The 27,905-nt window shown below is 45.2% G+C and overlaps 1 protein-coding gene across 5 annotated transcripts in view; it reads right to left on the bottom strand.

The window, feature by feature from the left end:
* The window catches only part of LOC118387542 (rab GTPase-activating protein 1-like), a 157,256-nt gene that overhangs the window by 39,941 nt on the left and 89,410 nt on the right, over positions 1-27,905 (bottom strand). For all 5 annotated transcript variants that reach the window (XM_035776007.2, XM_052527499.1, XM_052527510.1 and 2 more), the window contains 3 exons: positions 12,753-12,866; positions 5,743-5,817; positions 2,973-3,098 (listed from right to left, as the gene is read on the bottom strand). In XM_035776007.2, coding sequence (XP_035631900.2) covers positions 2,973-3,098; positions 5,743-5,817; positions 12,753-12,866 — 315 coding nt within the window. The remainder of the gene's footprint in view (positions 1-2,972; positions 3,099-5,742; positions 5,818-12,752; positions 12,867-27,905) is intronic.

The raw sequence follows: 27,905 nt of genomic DNA, 5'->3' as shown, positions 1-27,905 counted from the left end.
AGAATGACCTGGATGGACCCATAAAGAATGACCGGGATGGACCCATAAAGAATGAACTGGATGGACCCATAAAGAATGAACTGGATGGATCCATAAAGAATGACCTGGATGGATCCATAAAGAATGACCTGGATGGACCCATAAAGAATGAACTGGATGGACCCATAAAGAATGAACTGGATGGATCCATAAAGAATGAACTGGATGGATCCATAAAGAATGACCTGGATGGACCCATAAAGAATGACCGGGATGGACCCATAAAGAATGAACTGGATGGACCCATAAAGAATGAACTGGATGGATCCATAAAGAATGACCCGGATGGATCCATAAAGAATGACCTGGATGGACCCATAAAGAATGACCTGGATGGACCCATAAAGAATGACCTGGATGGATCCATAAAGAATGAACTGGATGGATCCATAAAGAATGAACTGGATGGATCCATAAAGAATGACCTGGATGGACCCATAAAGAATGACCGGGATGGACCCATAAAGAATGAACTGGATGGACCCATAAAGAATGAACTGGATGGATCCATAAAGAATGACCTGGATGGATCCATAAAGAATGACCTGGATGGACCCATAAAGAATGAACTGGATGGACCCATAAAGAATGAACTGGATGGATCCATAAAGAATGAACTGGATGGATCCATAAAGAATTACCTGGATGGACCCATAAAGAATGACCGGGATGGACCCATAAAGAATGAACTGGATGGACCCATAAAGAATGAACTGGATGGATCCATAAAGAATGACCTGGATGGATCCATAAAGAATGACCTGGATGGACCCATAAAGAATGACCTGGATGGACCCATAAAGAATGACCTGGATGGATCCATAAAGAATGACCTGGATGGACCCATAAAGAATGAACTGGATGGACTCATAAAGAATGAACTGGATGGATCCATAAAGAATGAACTGGATGGATCCATAAAGAATGACCTGGATGGACCCATAAAGAATGACCGGGATGGACCCATAAAGAATGAACTGGATGGACCCATAAAGAATGAACTGGATGGATCCATAAAGAATGACCTGGATGGATCCATAAAGAATGACCTGGATGGACCCATAAAGAATGACCTGGATGGACCCATAAAGAATGAACTGGATGGACCCATAAAGAATGAACTGGATGGACCCATAAAGAATGAACTGGATGGACCCATAAAGAATGAACTGGATGGACCCATAAAGAATGAACTGGATGGACCCATAAAGAATGAACTGGATGGACCCATAAAGAATGACCTGGATGGACCCATAAAGAATGACCTGGATGGACTCATAAAGAATGAACTGGATGGACCCATAAAGAATGAACTGGATGGACCCATAAAGAATGACCTGGATGGACCCATAAAGAATGACCTGGATGGACCCATAAAGAATGACCTGGATGGACCCATAAAGAATGAACTGGATGGACCCATAAAGAATGAACTGGATGGACCCATAAAGAATGAACTGGATGGACCCATAAAGAATGACCTGGATGGACCCATAAAGAATGAACTGGATGGACCCATAAAGAATGACCTGGATGGACCCAAAAATAATTAACTGGATGGACCTATAAATAATTACTGTGGGAATAAATACTGCTGAAGGACAAAAACATTGCAATAATAGGCTAACACATTTTAAGACATATTTTCAAATGGTTGCTTAACGGAACTCCCAAAGTCCTCCTTCACTCGCATAGTAGTCTTGGCCTGCTCCCCGACCAAAAGACTGTGACTTGTCAGATAATCAATCAATGTGATTTTGTTTCACTGAATCTCTGTATAATTGGTTAATTGGTCTCTGGTTGGGCAAATAAGTGGCGGTGCAACTCTATTTGTTTACTTATCTATCACTGATCAGAAACATTTAGCATGCTAAATCATGCTAAGTGTGTGTTTGTCAGCTTCTGCGTGTGTGCGCGCGTGTTTGTGTGTGTGTATGTATGTGCAATCGTGCAGATTCGTGGACCAAACACTCCTTCATCAACTCAAACACAAAGCCAATAACACTTCAAAACCCAGCCCAGTGTGAAAATCTTGGGTGGAAATGTAACGAGGAAATGTAAGAAGAGCAGGGTTGGAGGAAACTGTGAGTATGTCCCAAATGACACACGATTCACAATATCAGGGGTAGGCAACCCTGGCCCTGGAGGGGCCGCGGGCACTTCATTTTTTTTATTGAAACGACCTGGAAGACAAGGTGTGTTGAATTTCGGCAAACCACTGAACTGATCAGTTCGCTCAGTTGGTCAGGTGTAGTGTCTAGTTGGAACAAAATCCTGCAGTACCTGCAGCACTCCAGGAACAGGGTTAGCTACCCCTGCCCTAAATAGTTGGATGCAGACACTCTTTACTGTGAACACTGGCTTCCTTCCATCTGTATGCCAACCCTTAGCGATCAATGCTCATACTCCTTAGCCTTGGGTGCTTGTCAATACTAACCCAGTGCAGCTTGGTGCTGAAAAAAGCCTACTTAGGAGGCTAAAGTGGATTTCGGTACCAAATTAAACTCCAATTCAATGCACTTACAAGAATAGAGTCAGTCAGTGTTCCTAATAAGGTGCATCGACCTTACTCAAATAAAAGTGAAGGTCACCTGGTAAAATAGTACTTTAATAAAAGTATTTGGTTTTAAATATACTGAAGTATCAAAAGTAAATGTATTTGCTAAAATATAAGTAGTAAAAGTATAAATAATTTCAAATTCCTTATAATAAGCAAACCAGACTGCACCATTTTTGTGTTAAAAAAAAGTATTTACGGATAGCCAGTGGAACACCCCTACTCTCTGACATGGGTGTCAAAATGTATGGAGTAAAAAGTATACCCCGTAAAACTACTTAAGTAGTACTTTAAAGTATTTTTTTTACTTAAGTACTTTACATCACTGTGCTGATGACGTGCGCACATACACACACACTAAGATAAGAATGCTAACCTGAAGCAGTCGTTCTAGCTGGTAGAACTTGCAGTGCAGGTCCTCAAAGTTCTTCTTGTAGAGCTCCCTCAGGCCGTACTCATACATGATCTTCACCAGCACACAGAATGCCTGCTCCTCAGGCATCTACAGACACAGGACAAACAGAACCAGAGGAGGGTTAGCTAGAATATGAAAAGCGGGATGACGGAAGATGTGTAAGAAACGGGAGGTCAAGTTGTTTCCTTCTATTCCTTGACTTATTTGATTTTAGAAATGTCAACGTAAAACAAGAAGAGGAGGTATACAGTGCCAGTCAAAAGTTTGGACACACCCACTCATTCAAGGTCTTTTCTTTATTTAATTTAAAAAAAACATTTTTTTTATCTACTTTGTAGAATAATAGTGAAGACATCAATAGTATGAAATAACACATATGGAATCATGTAGTAACCAAAAAGTGTTAAATCAAAATATGTTATATTTTATATTCTTCAAAGTAGCCACCCTTTGCCTTGACAGCTTTGCACACTCTTGGCATTCTCTCAACCAGCTTCACCTGGAATTATTTTCCAACAGTCTTGAAGGAGTTCCCACATATGCTGGGCACTTGTTGGCTATTTTTCCTTCACTCTTGTGGTCCAACTCATCCCAAACCATCTCAATTGGGGTTGAGTTTGGGTGATTATGGAAGCCAGGTCATCTGATGCAGCACTCCATCACTCAGTAGCCCTTACACAGCCTGGAGGTGTGTTTTGGGTCATCGTCCTGTTGAAAAACAAATGATAGTGCCACTAAGCGCATACCAGATGGGATGGCGTATCGTTGCAGAATGCTGTGGTAGCCATGCTGGTTAAGTGTGCCTTGAATTCCACATAATTCACTGACAGTGTCACTAGCAAAGCACCAGCAAAGCACCCCCACATCATCACATCTACTCTTCCATGCTTCACGATGGGAACCACACATGCAGAGATCATCCGTTCACCTACTCTGCGTCCCACAAAGACACGGCGGTTGGAACCCCAAATCGCAAATTTGGACTCATCAGACCAAACGACAGATGTCCACCGGTTTAATGTCCATTGCTCATGTTGTGGCCCAAGCAAGTCTCTTCTTCTTATTGGTGTCCTTTAGTAGTGGTATCTTTGCAGCAATTTGATTCACGCATTCTCCTCTGAACAGTCAATGTTGAGATGTGTCTGTTACTTGAACACTGAAGCATTTATTTGGGCTGCGATTTCTGAGGCTGGTAAGTCGAATGAATGTATCCTCTGCAACAAAGGTAAATCTGGGTCTTCCTTTCCTGTGGCCGTCCTCATGAGAGCCAGTTTCATCATAGCGCTTGATGGTTTTTGCGACTGCACTTCAAGAAATGTCAAAGTTCTTGAAATGTTCATGATTGACTGACCTTCATGTCTTAAAGTAATGATGGACTGTTGTTTCTCTTTGCTTATTTGAGCTGTTCTTGTCATAATATGGACTTGGTCTTTTACCAAATAGGGCTATCTTCTGTATGCCACCTCTACCTTGTCACAACACAACTGATTGGCTCAAACGCATTAAGGAACAAAATTCCACAAATTAACTTTTAAAAAGGCACACCTGTTAATTTAAATGCATTCCAGGTGACTACCTCATGAAGCTGGTTGAGAGAATGCCAAGAGTGTGCAAAGCTGTCATCAAGGCAAAGGGTGGCTACTTTGAAGAATCTCAAATATAAAATATATTTAGATTTGTTTAACATGTTTTAGGTGATTACAATGTAGAAAAAAGTAAAAAAATAACTAAAAACCCTGGAATGAGTAGGCATGTCCAAACTGTAGTTAAGATAAATATAATGTCGACACTTAATCTCTAAGGCTTTTCTCAATAAACAATGCACTGCCACAAACATAAGTATGATAAATTCTTGGTGGAATTTATTGTCACTTGAAAGTGTTGTCTGTCTGTGGATTAAAGAGGGACGTTTCCTCCAAACATTCTTTGTCCCACTTGGGAATAGTTGGGAGACAGTTGGAGCAAAAGAGGAGAGTGAGAGAGGGACTTAAACAGAAAGGAGGATGAGGTGTGTGAGTAAGAGAAGCAAGGTGAGAATCTGGTGGGCTTGAAAAAAAAGGCAGAAGGTGGGAGTGTCAGTGTGAAATACACGGGGTGTGATTATGCCCACCCCCCTCTTCAATGTGTGAGAGCGAGAGCAAAAGAGAGAATGTGCGTGAGAGAAATACACCCACCCACACAGAGCAGTGGGTATTTAATCTGGGTGACAGTGTGTGTGTCCTGGGCTGAGACAGGCGCAGCCATTAATATTCCTGACACTTCCCCTGCCTCCCAAAGGGGATCTCCCCCCCCCTCCTCCTCTCCCTCCATTTCTTCTTTATTACTCATCCTCTCTGCACTTGTCCCTCTCCACATTTCTCAATCCATCTCTTTCTCTCTCCCCCTCTTTCCCACCTCCCTCTCTCTCACGTTGTCTCTCCTTCACCCCTCTCTCTTTTTTCCAGTCATCCTCCTGTCAGATTTACTAGCCTTTTGTTTACCTATTCACTCCTCCCTCTGCTCAACCAAAACTTTCCTTCATTCCCTGTCCATTGTTCTCACTATCAGTCCTAATACAGGCTGTTAATAAGTGCACTCAGGATAAGTGCAATATTTTCACAGAGCCAATTCAACACTTAAAAAAAAAAATGTGTCTTTGTAGATTTTTGTTGGAACTGTTTGGGTAGACTTCAGTCTCAACTCGTCTCTGTGGTTCCATAGACATTGTATTGACATTTGATCCCCCACATACATGCAGTAGAAGTACAGCAGCCAGGAAGGACTGTCCCTGACAGTAGCCAATCTCCTCATCGTAGACTGAATAGGCCTGGAACACAGAGCGGAGAGGGGACAATGTTAGGCAATAGGTACTTCATATCAAACAATGAACAAGAAACGGTGTGTGTGCGTGTCTTTGTATAGCATGCATGTAACATACTGAACAAGTTATTTGTAAAAATGTGACACTAAATGTTTACTGTAAATTCCCAAATCTCTGGCATTCAACAGGCATTTCAGTGTTTCAGAGAGAAAGTCCTTTTGACATGTTAAGGTGTTCCGTTTGTAGTTTGTGTTTTCAACTTGCTCAACCTGTGCAGTTTCACAGTTCTAGACAAAAACAGAGTATACGAAACATTAAGAACGCCTTAATAATATTGAGTTGCACCCCCCTCCTTTGCCCTCAGAACAGCCTCAATTTGTCGGGGCATGGACTCTACAAGGTGTCGAAAGCGTTCCACAGGGATGCTGGCCCATGTTGACTCTAATTGTTAACATGTTGTGTCAAGTTGGCTGGCTGTCCTTTGGGTGGTGGACCATTTTTCATACACACGGGAAATGTGAAAAACCCAGAAGCGTTGCAGTTCTTGACACAAACCGGTGCGCCTGGCACCTACTACCATACCTCGTTCAAAGGCACTTAAATCTTTTGTCTTGCCCATTCACCCTCTGAATGGCACACATACACAATCCATGTCTCAATTGTCTCGATGATTAAACATCCTTCTTTAACCTGCCTTCTCCCATTCAACTGATAGAAATAATCAACATTTTCAAATGAATAGATTTGGTAGACATTGCCATTATTTTGACCTCCCCACAGTTCATTGGAAGAAGAAGTGTAAAGTAACATACTGTGCCTTCAAAAAGTATTCACACCCCTAGACTTCTTCCACATTTTGTTGTGTTATAACGTGGGATTAAGTTATTTAATTGTAATTTTTTGCCGACGATTTACACAAATTACTCTAATGTCGAAGTGTACGAAAAATTCAAAAATGTGTCAAAACAAAACATGAAAAACAAACACTAATATATCTGGATTTCATAAGTATTCCACCCCATGAGTTAATACATGTTAGAATCACCTTTGACAGCGATAACAGCTGTGAGTATTTCTGGGTAAGTCTAAGAGCCTTGCACAATATCAAGAAACATTCTTTAAAAAAATATTCAAGCTGTGCCAAGTTGGTTGTCGATCATTGCTAGACAGCCCTTTTCAAGTCTTGCCATAGATTTACAAGCCGATTTAATTCAAAACTGTAACTAGGCCACTCAGGAAAATGGTCATGGTAAGCAACTCTACTGTATGGATGCATGTTTTGGAATATTTTTATTCTGTACATGCTTTTTCACTCTGTCAACTATGTTAGTATTCTGGAGTAACTACAATGTTGTTGATCCTCAGTTATCTCCTATCACAGAAATTAAACTAATTGTTTTAAAGTAACAATTGGCCTCATGGTGAAATCTCTGAGCGGTTTCCTTCCACTTCCGGAAACTGAGTTATTAAGGATGCCTGTATCTTTGTAGTGACTGGGTGTATATATACATCATCCAAAGTGTAATTAATATTAATCACCATGCTCAAAGGGATATTCAATATCTGCTTTATTTTTTTTTTTACCCATCTACCAATACGTGCCCTTCTTTGTGAGGCATTTGAAAACATCCCTGGTCTTTGTGGTTCAATCTGTGTTTGAAATTCACTGCAAGACTGAGGGAACTTACAGATAATTGTATGAGTGGGGTGCAGAGATGAGGTAGTCCTTCAAAAAATCATGTTAAACACTATTATTGCACAGAGAGTTCATGCAACTTATATGACTTAAGCACATTTTTTACACCTGAACATTTGTTTCACAACCAATGTGAAACAAGTCAAGGGGTGTGAATAGTTTCTGAAGGCACTGCAGTCTATTAGAAAGGTAATGGTACTATCTATATGTTGGCGACATAGAGAGAATGTTGCTGTTGTAAAGCTACTTTTCTGCAATATACATTTTCCCATTAGGATGAGAGAAAATGTTGCCGTTTTGAAGCCAATTTCCAGCAATTCAACACAGTTTGGGATGGAGCTGTGAGACAATTAAGCAGTGTTGAAGCTAATTTCCTGCAATTCTATGCATTTTGCCATGGTTTATGTTGTGTTCCTCTGCTCAAACATACAATCAACGTGCTCCAAATTACTGTTTTGTGTGTTTTTTGTGTGTGATTCTCCCAGGCTGCCTAGCTTTTATTTGATTGTTAATTCTCAAAGATATTATTTAAAAAAATATATACAGTGCATTCGGGAAGTGTTAACTTTTTCCACATTTTGTTACGTTACACCCTTATTCTAAAATGGATAAAATAAAATATGACAAAGCAAAAACATTTTATTTTTAAAGAATTTGCAAATTAATAAAAAAGGAAATTGAAATATCACATTTACAAGTATTCAGACCCTTTACTCAGTACTCTGTTTGAGCACATTTGGCAGCGATTACAGACTCAAGCCTTCTTGGGTATGTTGCTACAAGCTTGGCACACCTGTATTTGGGGAGTCCCATTCTTCTCTGCAGACCCTCTCAAGCTCTGTCAGGTTGGATGGGGAGCGTCGCTGCACAGCTATTTTCAGGTTTGTCCAGAGATGTTCGACCGGGTTCAAGTCCAGGCTCTGGCTGGGCCACTCAAGGACATTCAGAAACGTGTCCAGAAGCCACTCCTGCATTGTATTGACTGTGTGCTTAGGGTCATTGTCCTGTTGGAAGGTGAACCGTCGCCCCAGCCTGAGGTCCGGAAGGCACTGGAGCAGGTTTTCATCTAGGATTGCTCTGTACTTTGCTCTGTTCATCTTTCCCTTGATCCTGATGAGTCTCTCACCCACTGAAAAATCACCACAACATGATGCTGCCACCACCATGCTTCACCAAAGGGATGGTGCCAAGTTTCCTCCAGATGTTCAATCTTGGTTTTATCAGACCAGAGAATCTTGTTTCTCATGGTCAGAGTCCTTAAGGCGCCTTTTGGCAAACTCCAAGCGGGCTGTCATGGGCCTTTTACTGAGGAGTGGCTTCCGTCTGGCCACTCCACTATAAAGGCCTGATTGGTGGAGTGCTGCAGAGATGGTTGTCCTTCTGGAAGGTTCTCCCATCTCCACAGAGGAACTCTGGAGCTTTGTCAGAGTGAGCATCGCGTTCTTGGTCACCTCCCTGAGCAAGGCCCTTCCCCCAGGATTGCTCAGTTTGACTGGGCAGCCAGCTCTAGAAAGAGTCTTGGTGGTTCCAAACTACTTCCATTTAAGAATAATGGAGGGCACTGTGTTCTTGGGGACCTTCAATGCTGCAGACATTTTTTGGTACCCTTCCACAGATCTGTGGCTCGTCACAATCCTGTCTTGGAGTTCTACGGACAATCCCTTTGACAATCCCATGGCTTGATTTTTGCTCTGACATGCACTGTCAACTATAGGACCTTATATAGACAGGTGTGCCATTCCAAATCATGTCCAATCAATTGAATTTACCACAGGTGGACTCCAATCAAGTTGTAAAAACATCTCAAGGATGATATCACTCCAGTGCAAATTGCTAAATTATAATTACTTCGCCACTATTGGCCTATTTATTGCCTTACCTCCTTACTTCATTTGCACACACTGAATACAGATTTTTCTTTTGTGTTATTGACTGTGCGATTGTTTATCCCATGAGTAACTGTGTTGCTTTTGTTGCACTGCTTTGCTTTATCTTGGCCAGGTCGCAGTTGTAAATGAGAACTTGTTCTCAACTGGCCTACCTGGTTAATAAATAAAATAAAGATCAATGGAAACAGGAGGCACCTGAGCTCAATTTCGAGTCTCATAGCAACAGATCTGAATACTTATGTAAATAAGGTACTTTTGTTTTTATTTTTAATTACAATTTGCAAACATTTCTAAAAAACTGTTTTCCCTTTGTCATTATGGGGTATTGTGTGTAGATTGATGAGGAACATGATTTATTTCATCTTTGAGAGTAAGGCTGTAACGTAACAAAATGTGGAAAAAGTCAAGGGGCCTGAATACTTTCCGAATGCACTGTATATATTTAAATATATATTTTCTGCATGCTTTCTATCTGGTTTTGGTCATTTAAGTTGATAGTGAAACTGCTCTTCCATCTCAAATTAATATTTAGACGGCCCACCTAAGAGTTTTATATACAGACAAAATACCATTATCTCCATTGACTGTAATTTCAGCCATATTAACAGGATAGTTAGATTTTGGCAAGTCTTATCTTCTCCCCCCCCCCAGTCAGATGAACAGGAACAGCTAGCATGCCAACTGTTCCTTCAGACTTCCAGTCATTGCGCTAACACTAGTTAGCATTGGCTCGTGAAACTACCTCTAACTTACTGGACACAGAGAAAGCAACATAAAAATGTTATCCAAGATCGTATTATGTGGCAGCTAGCGATATTAATAATAATAAATAATAGATATATTTTTTTTTATAAACAAAATCAGACCCCCTGCAGTACCCAGTTCAAAAATCTCTGGCCTAGACTATATAGTATAACCAGCTGTCACACTGATAGTACATGTTGAGTTGGGAGATGAACAGCATAGAAAGCATATTTCCTGAGGAGACTGCCTCGGCCCTCCCGTTTCTTGCTGAAACCCTTTCGGGACTGTCTTTGCCTGAGCGACTTTAATCTGGCTGTGCCAATCAAGAGATGGAAAGCTACACAAAGCCCTGTTTTCAAAGGGCAGATTTAACAACAGAGGGAGAAGGGGAGGGCAGAGAGAGAGAGAGAGAGAGAGAGAGAGAGAGAGAGAGAGATGGCTCCCTGCACAAGTCTTCTTAAAAGAACAGCAGTCGGTAAGCAGTTGGCGTAACACCCTCCTAAAATCTATTGTCGTCTTTTACTGTAGGGAAAGACGACAATATGTACTTAGGTTAAATCTCATAACACTCTATTCTACAAAATAGTGCACTACTATTTGACTCTTCTGCCCTACTAGTGCATACATTTGACTTCACTCGAACCCCCTGTCCTACGGGGTCTACATAACCATGTCCTAAGCGTGACATAATGGAATACAAAAGCTGCTTACGTAACTACCTGGCTTGTGACTCGTACCATCAAAGGGCCCGATTCAGAATTGAGATAAGCATTCATTGATGTCAATTGGAGCCTTTCACGAAAATTGAAGTTGAGCAACCATACCTATCTAAAGTTCGAACTCCGCTCGTAGTGTATAAAGGGTTGCCGTCAGTTGTCATCATGACCATTCATGCCATGTAGTGGCATAATTATTGGCGTTAACGGCTAACCTTGGCGTTAACGGCTAACCTTAACAAAATAGATTGAAATCGACATTTCCATGCATCTTGCTTGCTGTAACAAGCTTTACAAGGGTATCTTGAATCGCCCTCCATTGCTTTTAATATGAAAATGAAATATGGGCTTTTCACCAATTCAATTGGTTTTCTGTTTGGCAAAGAATTCACATGAAAGTGTAATTACATTTTAGTCATTAGCAGACAACCTTATCCAGATCGACTTAGAGGAGCAATTATAGCTTAGAGCCTTGATCAAGGGCACACCAACAGATTGTTCACCTTGTAAGCTCGAGGATTCGAACCAGCAACCTTTCGGTTACTGGCCCAGCGCTCTTAACCGCTACGCTTAACTGCCACCCCCGGAGCTATACCTCGCCAGGCTGTCTCGGGATAGAGAAAAGTTTGATGGAGTGTCCCCATTCGGATGGGGGTGGCCGTGATAGACAACATCCCTATTTGTCAGTCGGACCAATATTTTTTATTTTATTTAACTAGGCAAGTCAGTTCAGAACAAATTCTTATATACAATGATGGCCTAGGAACAGTGGGTACAACCAATCACGTGATGAGAGAATGCTGGAGAATTTGACCTAATGTTCACATTGTCACCCTGTTGTTTCCTCTATACCTGGGCCTGTACTCATAAAACGTGCTGATCTACGTTCAGTTTTAGCCTTTTAGATCGTAATGAATTATATTTTTTGGGACATGGGGAGGGGCTGTAGAACAGCCTGCAGCTCTTTTTTTTTCTTTTTTTTCCATACTCGCCCTGACCCCAATCCTTCACAAGGACATCACAGGTACATTGAACTCACCTAAAATAAAACACTTTAGGAAGAAAATGGGAGACAAAAGTGTGTCTCTTCAGGATGTAGCCAACCTTATCAAGAGGCAATCTACATGTATTTGCATACAAATGAGAGCCTGGCACTCAACTGGCCTAGATGGTAACAGAGGATGATGAGGCTTTCTGACACTCAACATTTGCTCCACAGCATGCTTCTGTGTTGTCTGAAAAACGATATGTGGGACACACATAGCTTCATTCTGGACTCGTAAAAACATACATTGGATTTGTGTAGCTTGTTTCCGAACTCTAAAAGCAAGTCAAAGTCCGCTACCGCATCTGTGCGTCCCAATATGTTTTACTATGGCAACTTGGTGTGCACAGTATTGTGTGGTTTGTGTTTGCTTGTACATTTCAGTTTATAATTTATAGTTCTGCGCAGACCTGGGTTCAAATAGTATTTGAAATCTTTCAAATACATTGAAAGTAAGATCTAGCCTGCCTGGAGTGCTGGATGAATGGGGTTTGCAGTTTGGGGACTTTTCTATTGGTCCATTAAGCAAGTCAAGCTCAATCAAGCACAGATTAAGTATTTGCAATGATTTTCAATAGTATTTGAACCCATGTCTGGGTCTGTGTACTTATTTATTCGTATCCAAGTTTAACATACAAGGTAAGCTGTTAGCTGCTCTGGCGAGTGATCCTGGATAGATTTAGTGGTACAGAAACATCGAAACAGGTATCCCCACCCACTGGCCTGACTCATACTCATATCTTTCCTGTCTCCTCTTCACTACCAAACCCTAAGAAAACAACAAAACACAGAAAAGATCCACAAACAAATATTTTTGTACATTTTTTTTCAAGAGTGCCATCCATCCGTACCTTACAGATCTTGTAAAGGGAATCCTGCCCGTCACCATCAGTGTCTTTGAAGTAGTCGTGAGCGGGGAACGTCCGGTGGATGTCTCTGGTGATCACACCGTCCTGGGCAGAGTCCTGCAACACACAACACAAGGACTGTTTTATGCCTTTATACGCTTAAGGCTACATTCACCTACCACATAAGAAATAGAACTCGGTGTGACCCCACAAACCGCTTTACACAGATGCACGTGCACCACACATTCACATGTACGAAGAAAGGCACGGCTTCCATTGGTGTCAAAGCAGATCAGCTTCAACAGACTAGCGAGCTGTTCCAGTCATTCAGTAGAGACAACCAGAATCATAGTCAAAGAGAGGAACTTTGACTATTGCACACAATTGATCTAAAATCAACCATATCGCGTGTGTTATTCAAATATCTACAGTACGCACAAGGAAAACATCCTCTGAGGAACAACCTGAGCGAGCAAGAGAGAACGAGAGAGAGGGAGCGGACCAAGGAGGAGAAAGAGAGAGATAATGATATTTTATGGTTTTCAGAACGTTTGCTGTGTGAGCGTCGCCCGGTGGTGTCCCATTCCACTCAGCTGCTGCAGCTTGGGCTTCTAATCTGCAGCGCAGCACTTCCTCCAGGATGACTGGCGGCCTGGCATTTTCACACTACCCACTGTGAGCTGCAGATAAAACAGGCCCCGGCACCCTGACGGCTCTGACTACTGTGCCTGTGTGTGTGTGAGATGGACTGTGCGCTTATACACGTGCGTGTGACAGAGTGCGCGAGAAAGAACGAGGAAAATACACTGTCGTTCTCATTCGCCCTCTCTGTAGCTCACTTGTGTACCACAGAAGACAGACTGCCAGACAGGCCAGCCTTTGCAGGTTTGAGAGGCGCGCGAGTCAAAACAAATGTGCAGATTGACGTTCATTGTCATGAGTCTTGCCCCGGAGGCAGAACGGAGCGGTTTCTGCTAGATGGGCTAGCTGCAAAGTCAATATCGTACAAATTCATTTTTATGGGTTGAGATTTTTGGTATTCATTTAAGGTTAGGGCAAGGCATTAGGGTTAGCAGTATGGTTAAGGTTTAAAATCAGATTTCATGACTTCGTGGCTGTGCCAGCTAGTGACCACTCTGCAGAGCTGCCTACAGTATATGAGTCATCTCAATAAATGCCAACCTGCAACAAACGCACTGAAGTAAATGACACTCAATTGTGTGTAATGGAGTTAAAGTGAAGTAGAGGAAGGCACTGCTGACTGCGCGTTTTGTCAATTCCCTCGTTCTCCATCTCCAACAGAAAGCGTATTTATTTGGGCTTGATCTCCCTCTCCCCCTCTCTCTTTAGCTCTTTGTTAGAAGTGGGGAATTGGGGTCTTTTTCAATCAAAGCCGGTCTCCAGCATTTTCAGGATGAGGTACAATTTCCCCAAATGATCTGATTAAAGAACAATTTTATATTAACATACCCTTGAGTTTCCTTTTGTGTCTCACTAAGTGTTCAGCTAAATACATTAATTCAATAATTCCTTCTTCCAGTGGGAAAATAACGATATTTCAGACAATTCTCAGAGGCCCAGTCATAGCAGGGTTGGATTTCATAAGACTCTGGGCCATAATTTGCAGTGACTATATTGAGCCTTTAAGAGCCAATAGAGTCACAGCAGGCCAAAAGGTCAAATGTCAAACGGTTGTCAGCAGCGGTGCCACAGGGGAACATTCGGTCTTCACCCCCCTCATCTTGGGAAAAAACAACAGAGAAACTGTCTCAACCCAATAGGACTGGGCACAGCCTGGCATCACCAACACACAGGCTAAAATTAAATTCAGCTCACATTAGGTAGATATTGCCCATAACCCCAGACGGAGAATCAGAATACAGCCTAATAAAGCCTTATAATACATTATAACATGTTTATGCCAAGTTCTAAAGTATTGTATGATACCTGCAGGCTTTAAGTAAAGTGTTGCTCAAGGAGTACTGGGTTAGGACACTGCTGTGTTTCAACTGTTTCTGCCCAGCTAATGCTAATTGGATGTGTGTAGCTAGTAGCTTTCTCCATATATCGGGCCAATACGCTAAGAACAGTTTAGGGGGCAACTGATTCATTTAATTTCAGGAAGCAAACAACGACAGACAGTTGAAGGGCTTGACTGTCGCTGCCAGCCTGGCACACAACAACCTGTAACGCTTTAACGAGATTGGACACGAGGAGGGGGAGGTATGACAATGCATTATGGGTAGGTTGGAACTAAACATTTGATATGCTTTCATTACAAGCGCAAACACCAAAGAGATGATAATAATATGAGCGTAATAATAGCGTAGATATTAGCATGCACATGTACTCGCATGCACATGAAACATACAAGCACTCTGTCGCTCAACAACCCACCCTCCCACGCCACTATTTAAGCAGTCCAATAATTAAACAAAGTGCAGCACCATGACAACATCAATCTGGGTCTGGAGGAATCTCGTTGACAGGGCCAGTTGTAAACAGTTTGATTAAATTAACGGCGCATGTCACTACAAATTAAAAGCGCCATTAGTCAACTAATGGCAGTAAATAAGGCTACAGTAGGTCTCCTCTCTCTGAGTCACTCTTCAGATGAGCTACCCCCCCCCCCCGATACAAAGTCCTTGGTGTCTCTGAATCCGTGCCACTGGCTCGTCATCCCTGCACTCGAAGAAAGGGAGCGATAAAAGGGATAGCCGTCAGGATGTGGTGAGGCTGGATTCGGGTGCGTGCACACTTGTGCATTGGTCAAATTAAATTGGCAATGCGTGCTTGCCTGCGTACAATATACATGTGAGATGTGTGGGCATATATTATGTATGTGTATGTGCACGCTCACATGAGAGCATGCACGAGTGTGTGCACCAAGGATTTATACACGCACACTAGACCACTGACAGGGGGCCAATGTTTTGAAGGCAGCACGCCTCCATCTTGGCATTCCCTCACCATTGTTGACATTTTTGGGAAGCTCTAAATATGCATTTATTAATGTATATATTTATTTTAGCCACTAGTATTCGATTACAGATCCCTTAATATAATGAACTAGGCAAGTCTTAACTGACTTGCCTAGTTAAATAAAAAGGTTAAATAAAAACGGCTTACTTTTAAAATGGTATTACGTGAGCTAAAGATAAAAAATAAGAAATGAAAACATATATTTAGAAAATTCCTTCAAATACAATTTCTGGAAAGTTCTAATATTACTGTCCCCACTATAACAAAAATACTAAAATACATGTCATGTTGTCCTTGAAATACTGCAGGATCCCATTCATTCCAATGGAGGACTGCTCCTACTGGGGAGTGCCAAGATGGCCGACCGGTGGCTTCAAAGCCTCTCACCGGCTAATACATAGCATCAGCAATCCAGAGTTTATATGCATCATTGGTGTGCACGTGTGTGTTCCTCATCACTTCAAAAGAGGGGGCCATTTTCCTGAAGCTGCTTAGTGCAGGACTTATTTCATCAGTCGATTCAAAGGGCTTGGAGTCGGGCCTTTGTCTAAATGATCCGTGGGTCGGCGGAAAGGTACAGTAGAATGCAGGTGGTGGTGCTACCGATCCGCTTCAGTCATACTCGCACTGGATACTGTACTGGATGGTTATGGTAGGAACACTTTGTGGCACTATGGGTGACCTAGATTTACCAGGGGCTCAAAGACAACCCCTCCCCCACACAATCTTATCATAAAGAGAACATTCAGGTTTCTCGAGACACAGACACACACACACTAACACCCCCTTCCACCCACTCGTCATAACAGTTTCACACAAGGTCAGAAGCCCAACGAACCATGTTACGCTACATGACAAAATAAATATGCAGGAATTTAAAAATCATTAACGGAGGCAGGATAAGATCAGAGTGGTGTGTGTGTGTGTGTGTGTGTGTGTGTGTGTGTGTGTGTGTGTGTGTGTGTGTGTGTGTGTGTGAGAGAGAGAGGGAGTGAGACTCATGCTGTCTTGCCAGTCCCTTTGGAGTAACTGTCTGGAGTGGGGGGTAGACAGTGACAGAAAAGGAGACAGAAACAAAAAAAAGAGAAAGAGAGAGACGAAGAGCTCTTCTAATTGCAGCTCGGGGGCCTGTTGGCAAGACAAGGCATTACTCAGCCTCACTGAGCAACACAGGCAGGTAACCCATTTACCACCCCGAAATAAAAAGTGCTGATTTTGCCAAGTCAAGCACCGCCCTCTGCCTCGCAGCTAACACCTCCACACCCCATCGCCTCATTCCCCGACAAGCTCACTCAGTAACCAGAGCCGGTGGTAAGTCAGTCGGGTGCAAACCTCAAGTGCCGCTAGCGCCTCAGGCCAGATGCGCCGGGGAATTGGGTACTACAGCAGCAGGGTAAATTGAGGTTAGCACCAGTAAAAAGGCGATGCTGATATTATAGTGTGTGAACAATGTGTTCGCAGCAAGATAAAGGCAGGGAATTATGCTCAACTAAAACACGATTAAGATGCGTTAAATAAATACGAGCCAAATGCTGCCCTGAGGATGGCTGGGTTGTGTTGTGTGTCTGGGAAGGACAGTAATCGAAGCTGCGATCCTGGCGCAGTCACTAGTTAATTATACAACGACTGAGACCTTGATCTGCCCCCCACCATCTCTCCAGTGCTCTCTTTTAGTCCATCGCTTACTCAATTACTCCTCTTCTCTCCTTCTGTGTGTATGAAAATTAATCTCATCTGTGCGCAGCATCGTAAACCCCATGGTTCCTGACAAACAGGCTTCATAAATAAGCTCAGGGAGCAGGGGGGCTCTAAATGGTCATTTAGTGACAAACATCTGTGAAAGAAACCTGCCTCGTGCAAACAGAAGACACTGTTTTTTTCCCACTGGCGCAATTGCTACGGCTAATCCGATGCTAGCCCTCTCAGTTTGCTCTATGGGTTGACGGCTCAAGCCCTGCTGTTTGGCTGGCCGAGACCCGGTTAACAAGCCACCGCTGGCCCCTGTCAGATTTCCCCCGGTCACAAGAGAAAGATAAAACCGATGACCTTCAAGCCCATTGATCTGAGGCCGGCTCACCTCTGTGGCACACCGGGGGATCACTTCGAGCACTGCTGGAAGGTTCCACACAGGCTATTGTGGTTGGGGATAATTATGCCACATATGGGACTGTCTGTGTTGCTATCCTCCTGTCTAGTTTAAAGCCCAATCTTGATAAACGTTCCGGTCGTTGCACGATGACGTTCTATTGAGCCAAGATATGATAGTACTGAAATACAACAACAAAAATGTGCAACGGTTGAGGGTTCCAGAGGGAATGGAAATCAACGTCATAGAAAGGCCCATATGAGTTGGTCGGGATGGGTTTTATGCAAATATGTCAAATTTGTCAAACTATGAAAAAGGTTACTCATCAGAGAGTAAATATGTTCGCGTCAGTGGAGAAGGCAACGAGAATCGCTTAACCATGGACATGCTTACATATGGCCACACAGGACCTCGTTCAGTAAAGCGTACTTCCAAGCATAGCAGTCAAAACCTGGGTCGAGCCCTTATTACATAAACAATGTTTATGTAATAAGGGTTTCAGGTCCACTGCTGGGAGGCAGCGATGCCTCTAAACCCCAAGAGCCGGGACTGCTGGGATGTGTGTGGAGGCTCAGATAGGAGAGCAAGCCGTCAGAGCCCATTAAGCCCGACGTGACAGCCAGTCCAATCAGCGTGGCAAGAGATCCCGGCTGACAAGCGCTGCTAGCCTCCTGCCTAGAGACTCTGAGAGAGAGCAACAGTAAGCCAGACAGCTAGCTGCATTGTGCATATGAGACAGCTCCCCCTAATGCATTGCACATTAGACGCAGCGAGAATTAATCCATTAGTTCCTAGGATGTCACCTGGTTAGTGTGGGTCTGGTTATCAGACCCGTGCACAAGTTTCAATGAGCAAGCGTGACTAGCTTGCCCTGCGCATCGGTAAACACTTTGGAACGAAATGGCCGGACAGACCGCTGATGTGTGCGGGGTAAGGTCTTCTCCGCCCAACGCATGTTCCATTTAACTAAGCTCGTTTCTAGAACTTTCCAGAAAGTTCTCAGTAGCGTTGTAGCCTAACGGTGCATGGGATGGAACATTGCCCGGGAGTCTCTTGGAGCCTGGTCGACGTGTGTGACTGAGGCAGAAAGACGGGGCATGCCTTCACCCATCTTCATCCCAGGCTGAGGGGATCAGCGCCGTCACCAGCAGGCCACCCTGCCGCGCCGTGACCCAGATCACTGGAGATGCCAAAGCGCTCATCTCCCTCCCCCCCGAGGGGAGAGAGCGAGGGCGGTGTAGTGCAGCGGCTCAGATGAACAGGCAGCACGCCGTGTCAGAGAGCATGTCTGTCTGAGGACTAAACCTCGGCACCCTTCCAAGGAGAGGACACTTCTCGGTCATGGTCGTGACGGAGGGGCTGGATATAAAGCAGACATTGATCCATAACTGGTTGTGGGAAGTCATGAGGTACCGTCATGCTTATTACCGTCCCAATGAGATGGCACGACGACGAGTTAAAACGTTCGATCACGTTAAGTGTGTATCTATGTTCTCTCATTCTCCCTTATTCACTCCCCTATTTTCAGATCATCAACTGTCCCTTTAGGGGTTGTGCGTCAACGGTGTAAAACAAAGGTGTCCCATTTTCTTTCCCCGCTTTAAAGGCTGGCAATACAGTTACGGTTAATCACACTGTCAAATGGAAAATATCCAAGGACAATGTGATACTGAATACTATGGTAGGCATTTACCTCTGGCCAAACCTCTGGAGGAGACCTGCAGCATAGAGAGACGGAGGGAGGCTGCCGCTGTGCTCAGGGCAGGCAGGGTGAGAGAGACGGAGGCTGAGAGAGAAGAGTAGAGCCAGATGATTGACAAGGGATATTATCTGGCCCATTTCTCCCCTGGGTGAAATCTAGCACTTCAAAGCAGCCCATAATTGAAATGTAAAAACAGCTGCATTCTTAGCCTGATCACACAGTCCAACCTTGAGGAAGAGCAACCAAATAAAAAGGTGAGAGAGGGGGATGGAGGTGGGTGAGAGAAGAGGAAGAGGGGAGGGAGGGAAGGAAGGAGAGGTGGGGTCGGGTGCCTTTTAAGCCTTGCCAGTGTAGACAGATTCATTTCGTTTATGCATTATGCATGTGTGGCGCTGCGTGTGATCATGCTGACGGCTTGTTATTAAGTGTGTCGTGGGGAGAAAACACACAGCGCGTCAAAAGACCTCACACACGCAACCGCTTCGAACTTAGTCAATACTAGCATTGCGCGCGAGAGAGAGAGAGAGCTTTCTTCACTGCTTGGAGTGCCCCAGCCGCTATAAACCACGCGCTAACACGTAACATCGCTCCTGACACCTGGATCACCACCATGTCTCATTTGTCATCCCCAGGCCACCGTAATATATTCCGCTAATATTCAGACAATGGCAGTCAGTTAATTAAAAATCAAGTCCCTCGGCGACCTTTGTCCTTTTGTCGAGGCAAGGATTCTTTTTTTTTTTGGGGGGCGTCCCTCAGGGGGTACAACAGCTGGCCGTCTTGACAGATTGCAAACTCATCTGTTGCAGTGTTGTCATTGTGGTTTTAATGGCCAATGAGTGGCGATGCATTCTAATTTGTCCGGGACTGTAGGCTTATTCCAAGTGGAGTGCACTTGGCACCAACTCTGCAGAGTGAAGCAGGGTGCTGGAGCAGGATAGGAGTGGGGCCAGCCTGTTGGTACAGGGTACAGGATAAAGTGCATCCCCCAGCTCCTGACATTTCTATATTTGTGTTTATACCGGAGGACATGGATTGTGTTCTTTCTTTCCTCCCCATCAGGGCTTGGGCTGAGCTTTTCCCTGGCGAGGGACAGTCTGGGGGGCAAGCTAATTGAGCGAGGTGGACAGCACTTCTGGTGAGCTGGGGGTAAAGCTGCGAGGTTGGATGGGTTTATTAGAGTGTGTGTGTGTGTGTGTGTGTGCGTGTGTGTGAGCATCTGGTGTCAGTGTCTCAGTTCACCTCTCTGACCCGGCTGTGAAAGCCAACATGAGAACACAGTGTACTCCGCCATGCCCCAGTACAGGCACACACCACAAGTTGAAGGTTTCAAAGCACACTCGACAAGGAAGACCGAAGGAGACCCTACTGTGCCAAAGTATAATAATCTTAAATCATTATTTACAGCACTTACAACACGACATAGTGGGGCAAAAAAGTATTTAGTCAGCCACCAATTGTGCATGTTCTCCCACTTAAAAAGATGAGGCCTGTAATTTTCATCATAGGTTCACTTCAACTATGACAGAAAAAATTAGAAAAACAAAATAGAAAAAAGTCACATCGTAGGATTTTTAATGAATTTATTTGCAAATTATGGTGGAAAATAAGTATTTGATCAATAACAAAAGTTTATCTCAATACGTTGTTATATACCCTTTGTTGGCAATGACAGAGGTCAAATGTTTTCTGTAAGTCTTCACAAGGTTTTCACACACTGTTGCTGGTATTTTGGCCCATTCCTCCATGCAGATCTCCTCTAGAGCAGTGATGTTTTGGGGCTGTTGCTGGGCAACACAGACTTTCCGTGTTGAGCAAGAGCACACTTCTCCGGCGTGCCAGTGACCATCGAAGGTTTGCATCATTTGGCCACTGAAGTCGGTTACAATGGCGAACTGCAGCCAGGTCAAGACTCTGGTGAAGATGACGAGCACGCAGATAAACTTCACTGAGATGGTTTCTGTTGTGTTTATATTTTTGATCAGTATATTTACAAGGCCCTTTCCCACTCCACTCTACCTCCCAGTCAACGACTACATACAGACCATATCTACAGAGCACATGGTAGTAGGTAAATCTTTCTGCATGGCCAGTCACTTTTGTATCCCCCCTCAGATAGAAACAGATGGAAATGTACTGGAAATGTGCTGCGTTGGGCTCCAATTTGAGCTGAACCCTTCAAGTTACCATGGCCATTCCCTCCTTCCAATACATTCTCCAGTTGCACTTTTATTCCTAACCTCAAAAGGAGACTTGTTGGATGACAGTGATGCTGGGTAAGGCCTCAGATCCCGAAGGGACACAGAGAGTCTGGACATTCTGGACATTCTGGAGGAGATTGATGTTACCCCCTGTGTATGAGAGCTGTTCCAGCTCAACATCTCTCCTCCTCAGCCCAACCACCTACTACTTCAGTCGCACTGCAGCCCGAATAAAACGCAGCTTTAAAACGCAGCTTTAAAATATTTTTTTTCCCCCTTGGGCTCTGATCAGCTCCTTCCCCCTCAGAGCGTCTTCTCTCAACAGAGCGTATCAGCTCAGCAAATATCCTCTCGCAGTCACATCCACCACTGCCTGGGCACAGAGTTCAAGTGACTGCGAAGAGCAACTTGGGGTCCCGTCTTCAATTTCTCCACTAATTGTGCCAGCAGTGTTTTTGCTCAGTACAGGCCTTGGGATAAAGCATTTCTTGCACAGGGGGCAGCTGTTGACAACCCAATGATCATCGTGAATCCAGAAGTCATTAATACAGCCCATAAAGTAGCTGTGTCCACCGGGAATAGCTACCGGCTCCTTCGGTAGATCCAGACAAATCAAAATAATTGATTGAATCCATAGCCATTGCCATTTTGTTTCACTTCCTAACAGACTGAGCAGTAGTGTAGGAGAGAAACACTACATGACCAAAGGTAGGTGGACACCTGCTCGTCTAACATCCCGTTACAAACTTATGGGTATTAATATGGAGTTTGTCCCCCTTTGCTGCTATAACATCCTCCACTCTTCTGGGAAGGCTTTCCACTAGATGTTGGAACATTGCTGCGGGGACTTGCTGCGGGGACTTGCTTCCATTCAGCCATAAGAGCATTAAGTGAGGTCGGGTACTGATATTGGGGGATTAGGCCTGGCCCGCAGTCGGCGTTCCAATTCATCCAAAAGGTGTTCTTCCACACCGATCTTGACAAACCATTTCTATATGGACCTCGCTTTGTGCACAGGGGCATTGTCATGTTGAAACAGGAAAGGGCATTCCCCAAACTTTTGCCACAAAGTTGGAAGCACAGAATCGTCTAGAATGTTGTATGCTATTGCGTTAAGATTTCCCTTCACTGGAACTAAGGGGCCTAGTCCAAACCATGAAAAACCACCCCAGATCATTAGTCCTCCTCCACCAAACATTACAGTTGGCACTATGCATTGTGGCAGGTAGCGTTCCCCTGGCATTTGTCCGTCGGACTGCCAGATGGTGAAGCGTGATTCATTACTTCAGAGAATGCGTTTCTACTGCTCCAGAGTCCAATGGCGGAGAGCTTCACACAACTCCAGCCAATGCTTGGCATTGCGCGTGGTGATCTTAGGCTTGTGTGTGGCTGCTTGGCCATGAAAACCCATTTCATGAAGCTCCCAACAAACAGTTATTGTGCTGACGTTGCTTCCAGAGGCAGTTTGGAACTCGGTAGTGAGTGTTGCAACCGAGGACAAACCATTTTTATGCACTTTAGCACTCTGCGGGTCCCATTCGGGGAGCTTGTGAGCTCTTGAGCCACGCCATTCTACTGCCAATGTTTGTCTATGGAGATTGCATGGCTGCGTGCTCGACTTTATACACCCATCAGCAACGGGTGTGGCTGAAATCTGAATCCACTAACTTAAAGGATTGTCCATATACTTTTGCACATATATAGCATACGTATCGTTTCTCTAGAAGGGTTTGTGTAGATAGGTATTGTTTCCATAGAAGTGTTTGTACAACACAATTTCCTGTGAGTGTACTCAACCTGTAGAGGGTGTGTCGGGGACAAAGTTCAGGAAGAGACTGGCTCTGATGGGACTAGTCAACATCCACAACCCTTATGATGTGTTCTAAAATGGCAAGTGGTAATTCTTCTTTATTGCCATAATAGTGTCATTTAAATTGCCATTATGTGGACCACTCTCTACACTCCACTGTAACTTGGTCGGAGTTCTATTTATTTGCGCATAGCAGTCAAACATCCTCCAAATATGCATACATGAATGAATAACACAGCTATTTCTGAGCGGCACAAATACCCATATTAATTACTCCCTATTTTTAAACTTCACATAAACCTCTTCCCTTGCAGTGTGGCTCCACGTTGCCATAGCTACGCTACTTCAATGAAGTCTTGGGCTGCGGTAGGGAGACACTAGAGACGAAACGCAGAAATATGTAAATTCTCCCTTATACACACATACAGTAGGCAGGCATATGGGAACAGAAACCAACATAGAAATGTGTATGTAAACATGTAAACACGACACACACAAAAAGACAGTACACACACGCCTGCAAGCACAGTATGTCACAAACACATCATTTCAGGGGGGAATCAATTGGTTACTTGAAAATATTCTAATACATTTAATCGAAGACACTGGATGCTGAATTGGGAGAGTTTGCACCCCCCCCATAAAAACCAAACTAGATCTCAATCACAACCTAATGCGCATCCAAACACCAATCAGCTAATATAGTTCAAACTGACCAACACATTCAATGACAAACACCTACTTCAAAAGGCAATCTGCAATAACAATCCACCTCCCTGGTCCAGCTCCAGGAGGAGTGGGCTTCGGTGGCTAGATAGATGGAGGCTCTCTCAAACGCACACACACAAGCATTTGGTATAATTGTGGAGATAGAGCAGTGGAGATCATGGTCTGGTGCCTTTCCCTATACTTCAGTGACCTCCTTTCTGTGCTGGGTGTCATTAGGTGTGAAATGAGTTCCTGAAAAACACGGGTCGCGTCTCAAACGTAACCCTGTTCCCTGTAGAGTGCACTGCCTTTGGTCAGGGCTCTGGTGACACGTAGTGCACAATACAGGGAATAGGGCACCACTTGGGACACAGGGCGGGCTCCGTTCATCTTGTCCTGTACTCGTCTGTTTTGCTCATTGCACAGTCCCAGACGTGGCCAAACCGAAGCCGACTTGGTCGTCCGCCCTGATGTGAGCAGTAGCTGGCACACAAGCGAATTGTGAGAAAGTGGGTTACGTGCTCAAACTGGAGTAGAGGTGCTACCTTAAAATTATCGAGTCAGAACGCATGTGAATTGTGCGTGAAGGCGGGTGGACACACAACCACGTGTATCCCCCGTTTCAGGTGCGTGTGAGCACATGTTGTGGAGCACGGAGTTCATGTGAAACACACGTAGGCCCAACTTCACACACGCGCAGAGACAAAAAACGTTGCGCTCAAATGAAGTGTTATGTTTAAAACGCCAAAGGACACAGACACAATATACTGTAGTAAACAGTGCCCGAGGGATTGACTTGGCAAGCCTCATATGATCTCTATACAAGCATCGGGTCGTGAAACCTACCAGCCAAGTTCAAACAAGGGGAATATTACACATGCACGCACCCAATCTGTGCAGCCACTGCTGTCACATTATGATTGACGTAACCACTTACACACACATGCATGTTCAGTTGCCCACACATACAGGTACACGTGTGCTACTCATTAACATTGTGCTCAAAGTGCTGCAGTGAATGTTCCCTCTTTACTAGTCACAAAAGTCTAGACACACACACACACACTCTCTCTCTCTCTCTCTCTCTCTCTCTCCCTCGCTCTACCCCCTGGGGAGGCTGTTACCACACTTCTCCAAAGTGGCCACTTGTTGTCTGATTAAACGACGCTAAAACTCGAAGTCGACTCCTTAGGGAGGCGGCCACTGAATGTTCACTTTCTCTTCCTCTTTTTCTCCATCCCTCTCTCCCTCCTGCAGGCCTTCATAACCTGATTGTTCAGTCTCCTAATGACATTAGTTGGGTATTCCATGGCTGGGGGCTATCTCGGGCCCTGGGACACATGATCCCCTTGGCTAGGCTTCTCACAGGGAAACAATGGCCAGAGAGTCGGGTGACGCGAGGCTGGCTGGCTACTAGGGGAGGGGAAACGCACTGCCGCAGATAGGGTAGGGGAAACGCACTGCCGCAGATAGGGTAGGGGAAACGCACTGCCGCAGATAGGGGTGGGAGACGCACTGCCGCAGATAGGACGGGGAGACGCACTGCCGCAGATAGAGAGGGAAACGCACTGCCGCAGATAGGGAGGGGGAAACGCACTGCCGCAGATAGGGGGGGGAAACGCACTGCCGCAGATAGAGGGGGAAACGCACTGCCGCAGATAGGGCGGGGAAACGCACTGCCGCAGATAGGGGCGGGGAAACGCACTGCCGCAGATAGGGGAGGGGGAAACGCACTGCCGCAGATAGGGGAGGGGAAACGCACTGCCGCAGATAGGAAGGGGAAACGCACTGCCGCAGATAGGACGGGGAAACGCACTGCCGCAGATAGGAAGGGGGAAACGCACTGCCGCAGATAGGAAGGGGAAACGCACTGCCGCAGATAGGACGGGGAAACGCACTGCCGCAGATAGGGTGGGGAAACGCACTGCCGCAGATAGGGAGGGAAACGCACTGCCGCAGATAGGACGGAGGGGAAACGCACTGCCGCAGATAGGGCGGGGAAACGCACTGCCGCAGATAGGACGGGGAAACGCACTGCCGCAGATAGGACGGGGAAACGCACTGCCGCAGATAGGACGGGGAAACGCACTGCCGCAGATAGGACGGGGAAACGCACTGCCGCAGATAGGGTGGGGAAACGCACTGCCGCAGATAGGAGTGGGAAACGCACTGCCGCAGATAGCGGGGGGATACGCACTACCGCAGATAGGAGGGGAAAACGCACTGCCGCAGATAGGAGAGGGGAAACGCACTGCCGCAGATAGGAGGGGAAACGCACTGCCACAGATAGGAAGGGGAAACGCACTGCCGCAGATAGGGGGTGGAAACGCAATGCCGCAGATAGGGGGGGAAAGGCCCTGCCGCAGATAGGGTGGGGGAAACGAACTGCCGCAGATAGGGTGGGGAAACGCACTGCCGCAGAAAGGGAAGAGGAAACGCACTGCCACAGATAGGGGAGGGAAACGCACTACCGCAGATAGGGGGGGGAAACGCACTGCCGCAGATACGGAGGGAAACGCACTGCCGCAGATAGGGAGGAAACGCACTGCCGCAGATAGGGGGGAAACGCACTGCCGCAGATAGGGGAGGGGAACTGCACTGCAGATAGGGGAGGGGAAACGCACTGCCGCAGATAGGGAGGGGAAACGCACTGCCGCAGATAGGGGGGGAAACACACTGCCGCAGATAGGAGGGAAACACTGCCGCAGATAGGGAGGGAAACACTGCCGCAGAGGGAGGGGAAACACTGCCGCAGAGGGGAGGGAAACACTGCCGCAGATGGGAGGGAAACACTGCCGCAGATGGGAGGGAAACACTGCCGCAGATGGGTTGGGAAACGCATTCAATGGGTTGAATTATTGGAAAAAACGTTTCCAATTTTTAGGTTAATACTGGATGATACACATACAATCAAACACACAAGCATGTGTTTGCGCGCATACACACAGGAAACACACAGAAGTAGAACATGTAGCTGCTGCATGGAGGGAAACCTAACTAATTGGAAAACGCAGATCATCATAGGTGTCGATGATCGTCTCTTGGTTTCCATGAAAATGCAAAGGGAACAGATATTTTTTCTCCAAACTAATCAGACAGAGGCTTTGACAGTCGTGCTCAATGGCCCTCGTCAAAACAATGCAACGGCATTGAAATAAAAGACATTAACACCACTAATTACGCCATGTGTCGTTCTTTGAAATGACCCAAAGAACTTCCATTTCAATAAACACCTACCAAACTCTTCAGACCCCACTTCTAAAACTTCTGACAGAATGAGCACAATAGCAATTCCAATCTTTCTTCACCCCCTCTTTCCATCGCAGGAGCCTATACTTGCTTATTCTCTCCCTCCATTCGTCCATCCCTCGCTCACTCCTTCCTTACCTCTCCTCATTCCTCCAGCTGTCCTTCCCTACCTCATTCCCCCCTCTTTCCTACCCTACCTCTGCTCATTGCTCCCTCCCTCCCCCTCTCTCTCCTTCCCTCACTCCCCCTCTACTTCCCTCCTTCGTCCCCCCTCTCCTTCCCTCCTTCCCCCCTCCCTTCCTCTCTCTCCCCCTTCCTTCCCTCCCCTCCCCTCTCTTCTTCCTCCCTCCCCCCCCTCTCTTCTTCCCTCCCTCCCTCCCCCTCTCTTCTTCCCTCCCTCCCCCTCCTCCTCCCCTCT

Source organism: Oncorhynchus keta, chromosome 1 (assembly GCF_023373465.1).
Source record: "Oncorhynchus keta strain PuntledgeMale-10-30-2019 chromosome 1, Oket_V2, whole genome shotgun sequence".
Lineage (NCBI taxonomy): Eukaryota > Metazoa > Chordata > Actinopteri > Salmoniformes > Salmonidae > Oncorhynchus > Oncorhynchus keta.
This window is presented reverse-complemented; position numbering and strand designations above follow the sequence as displayed.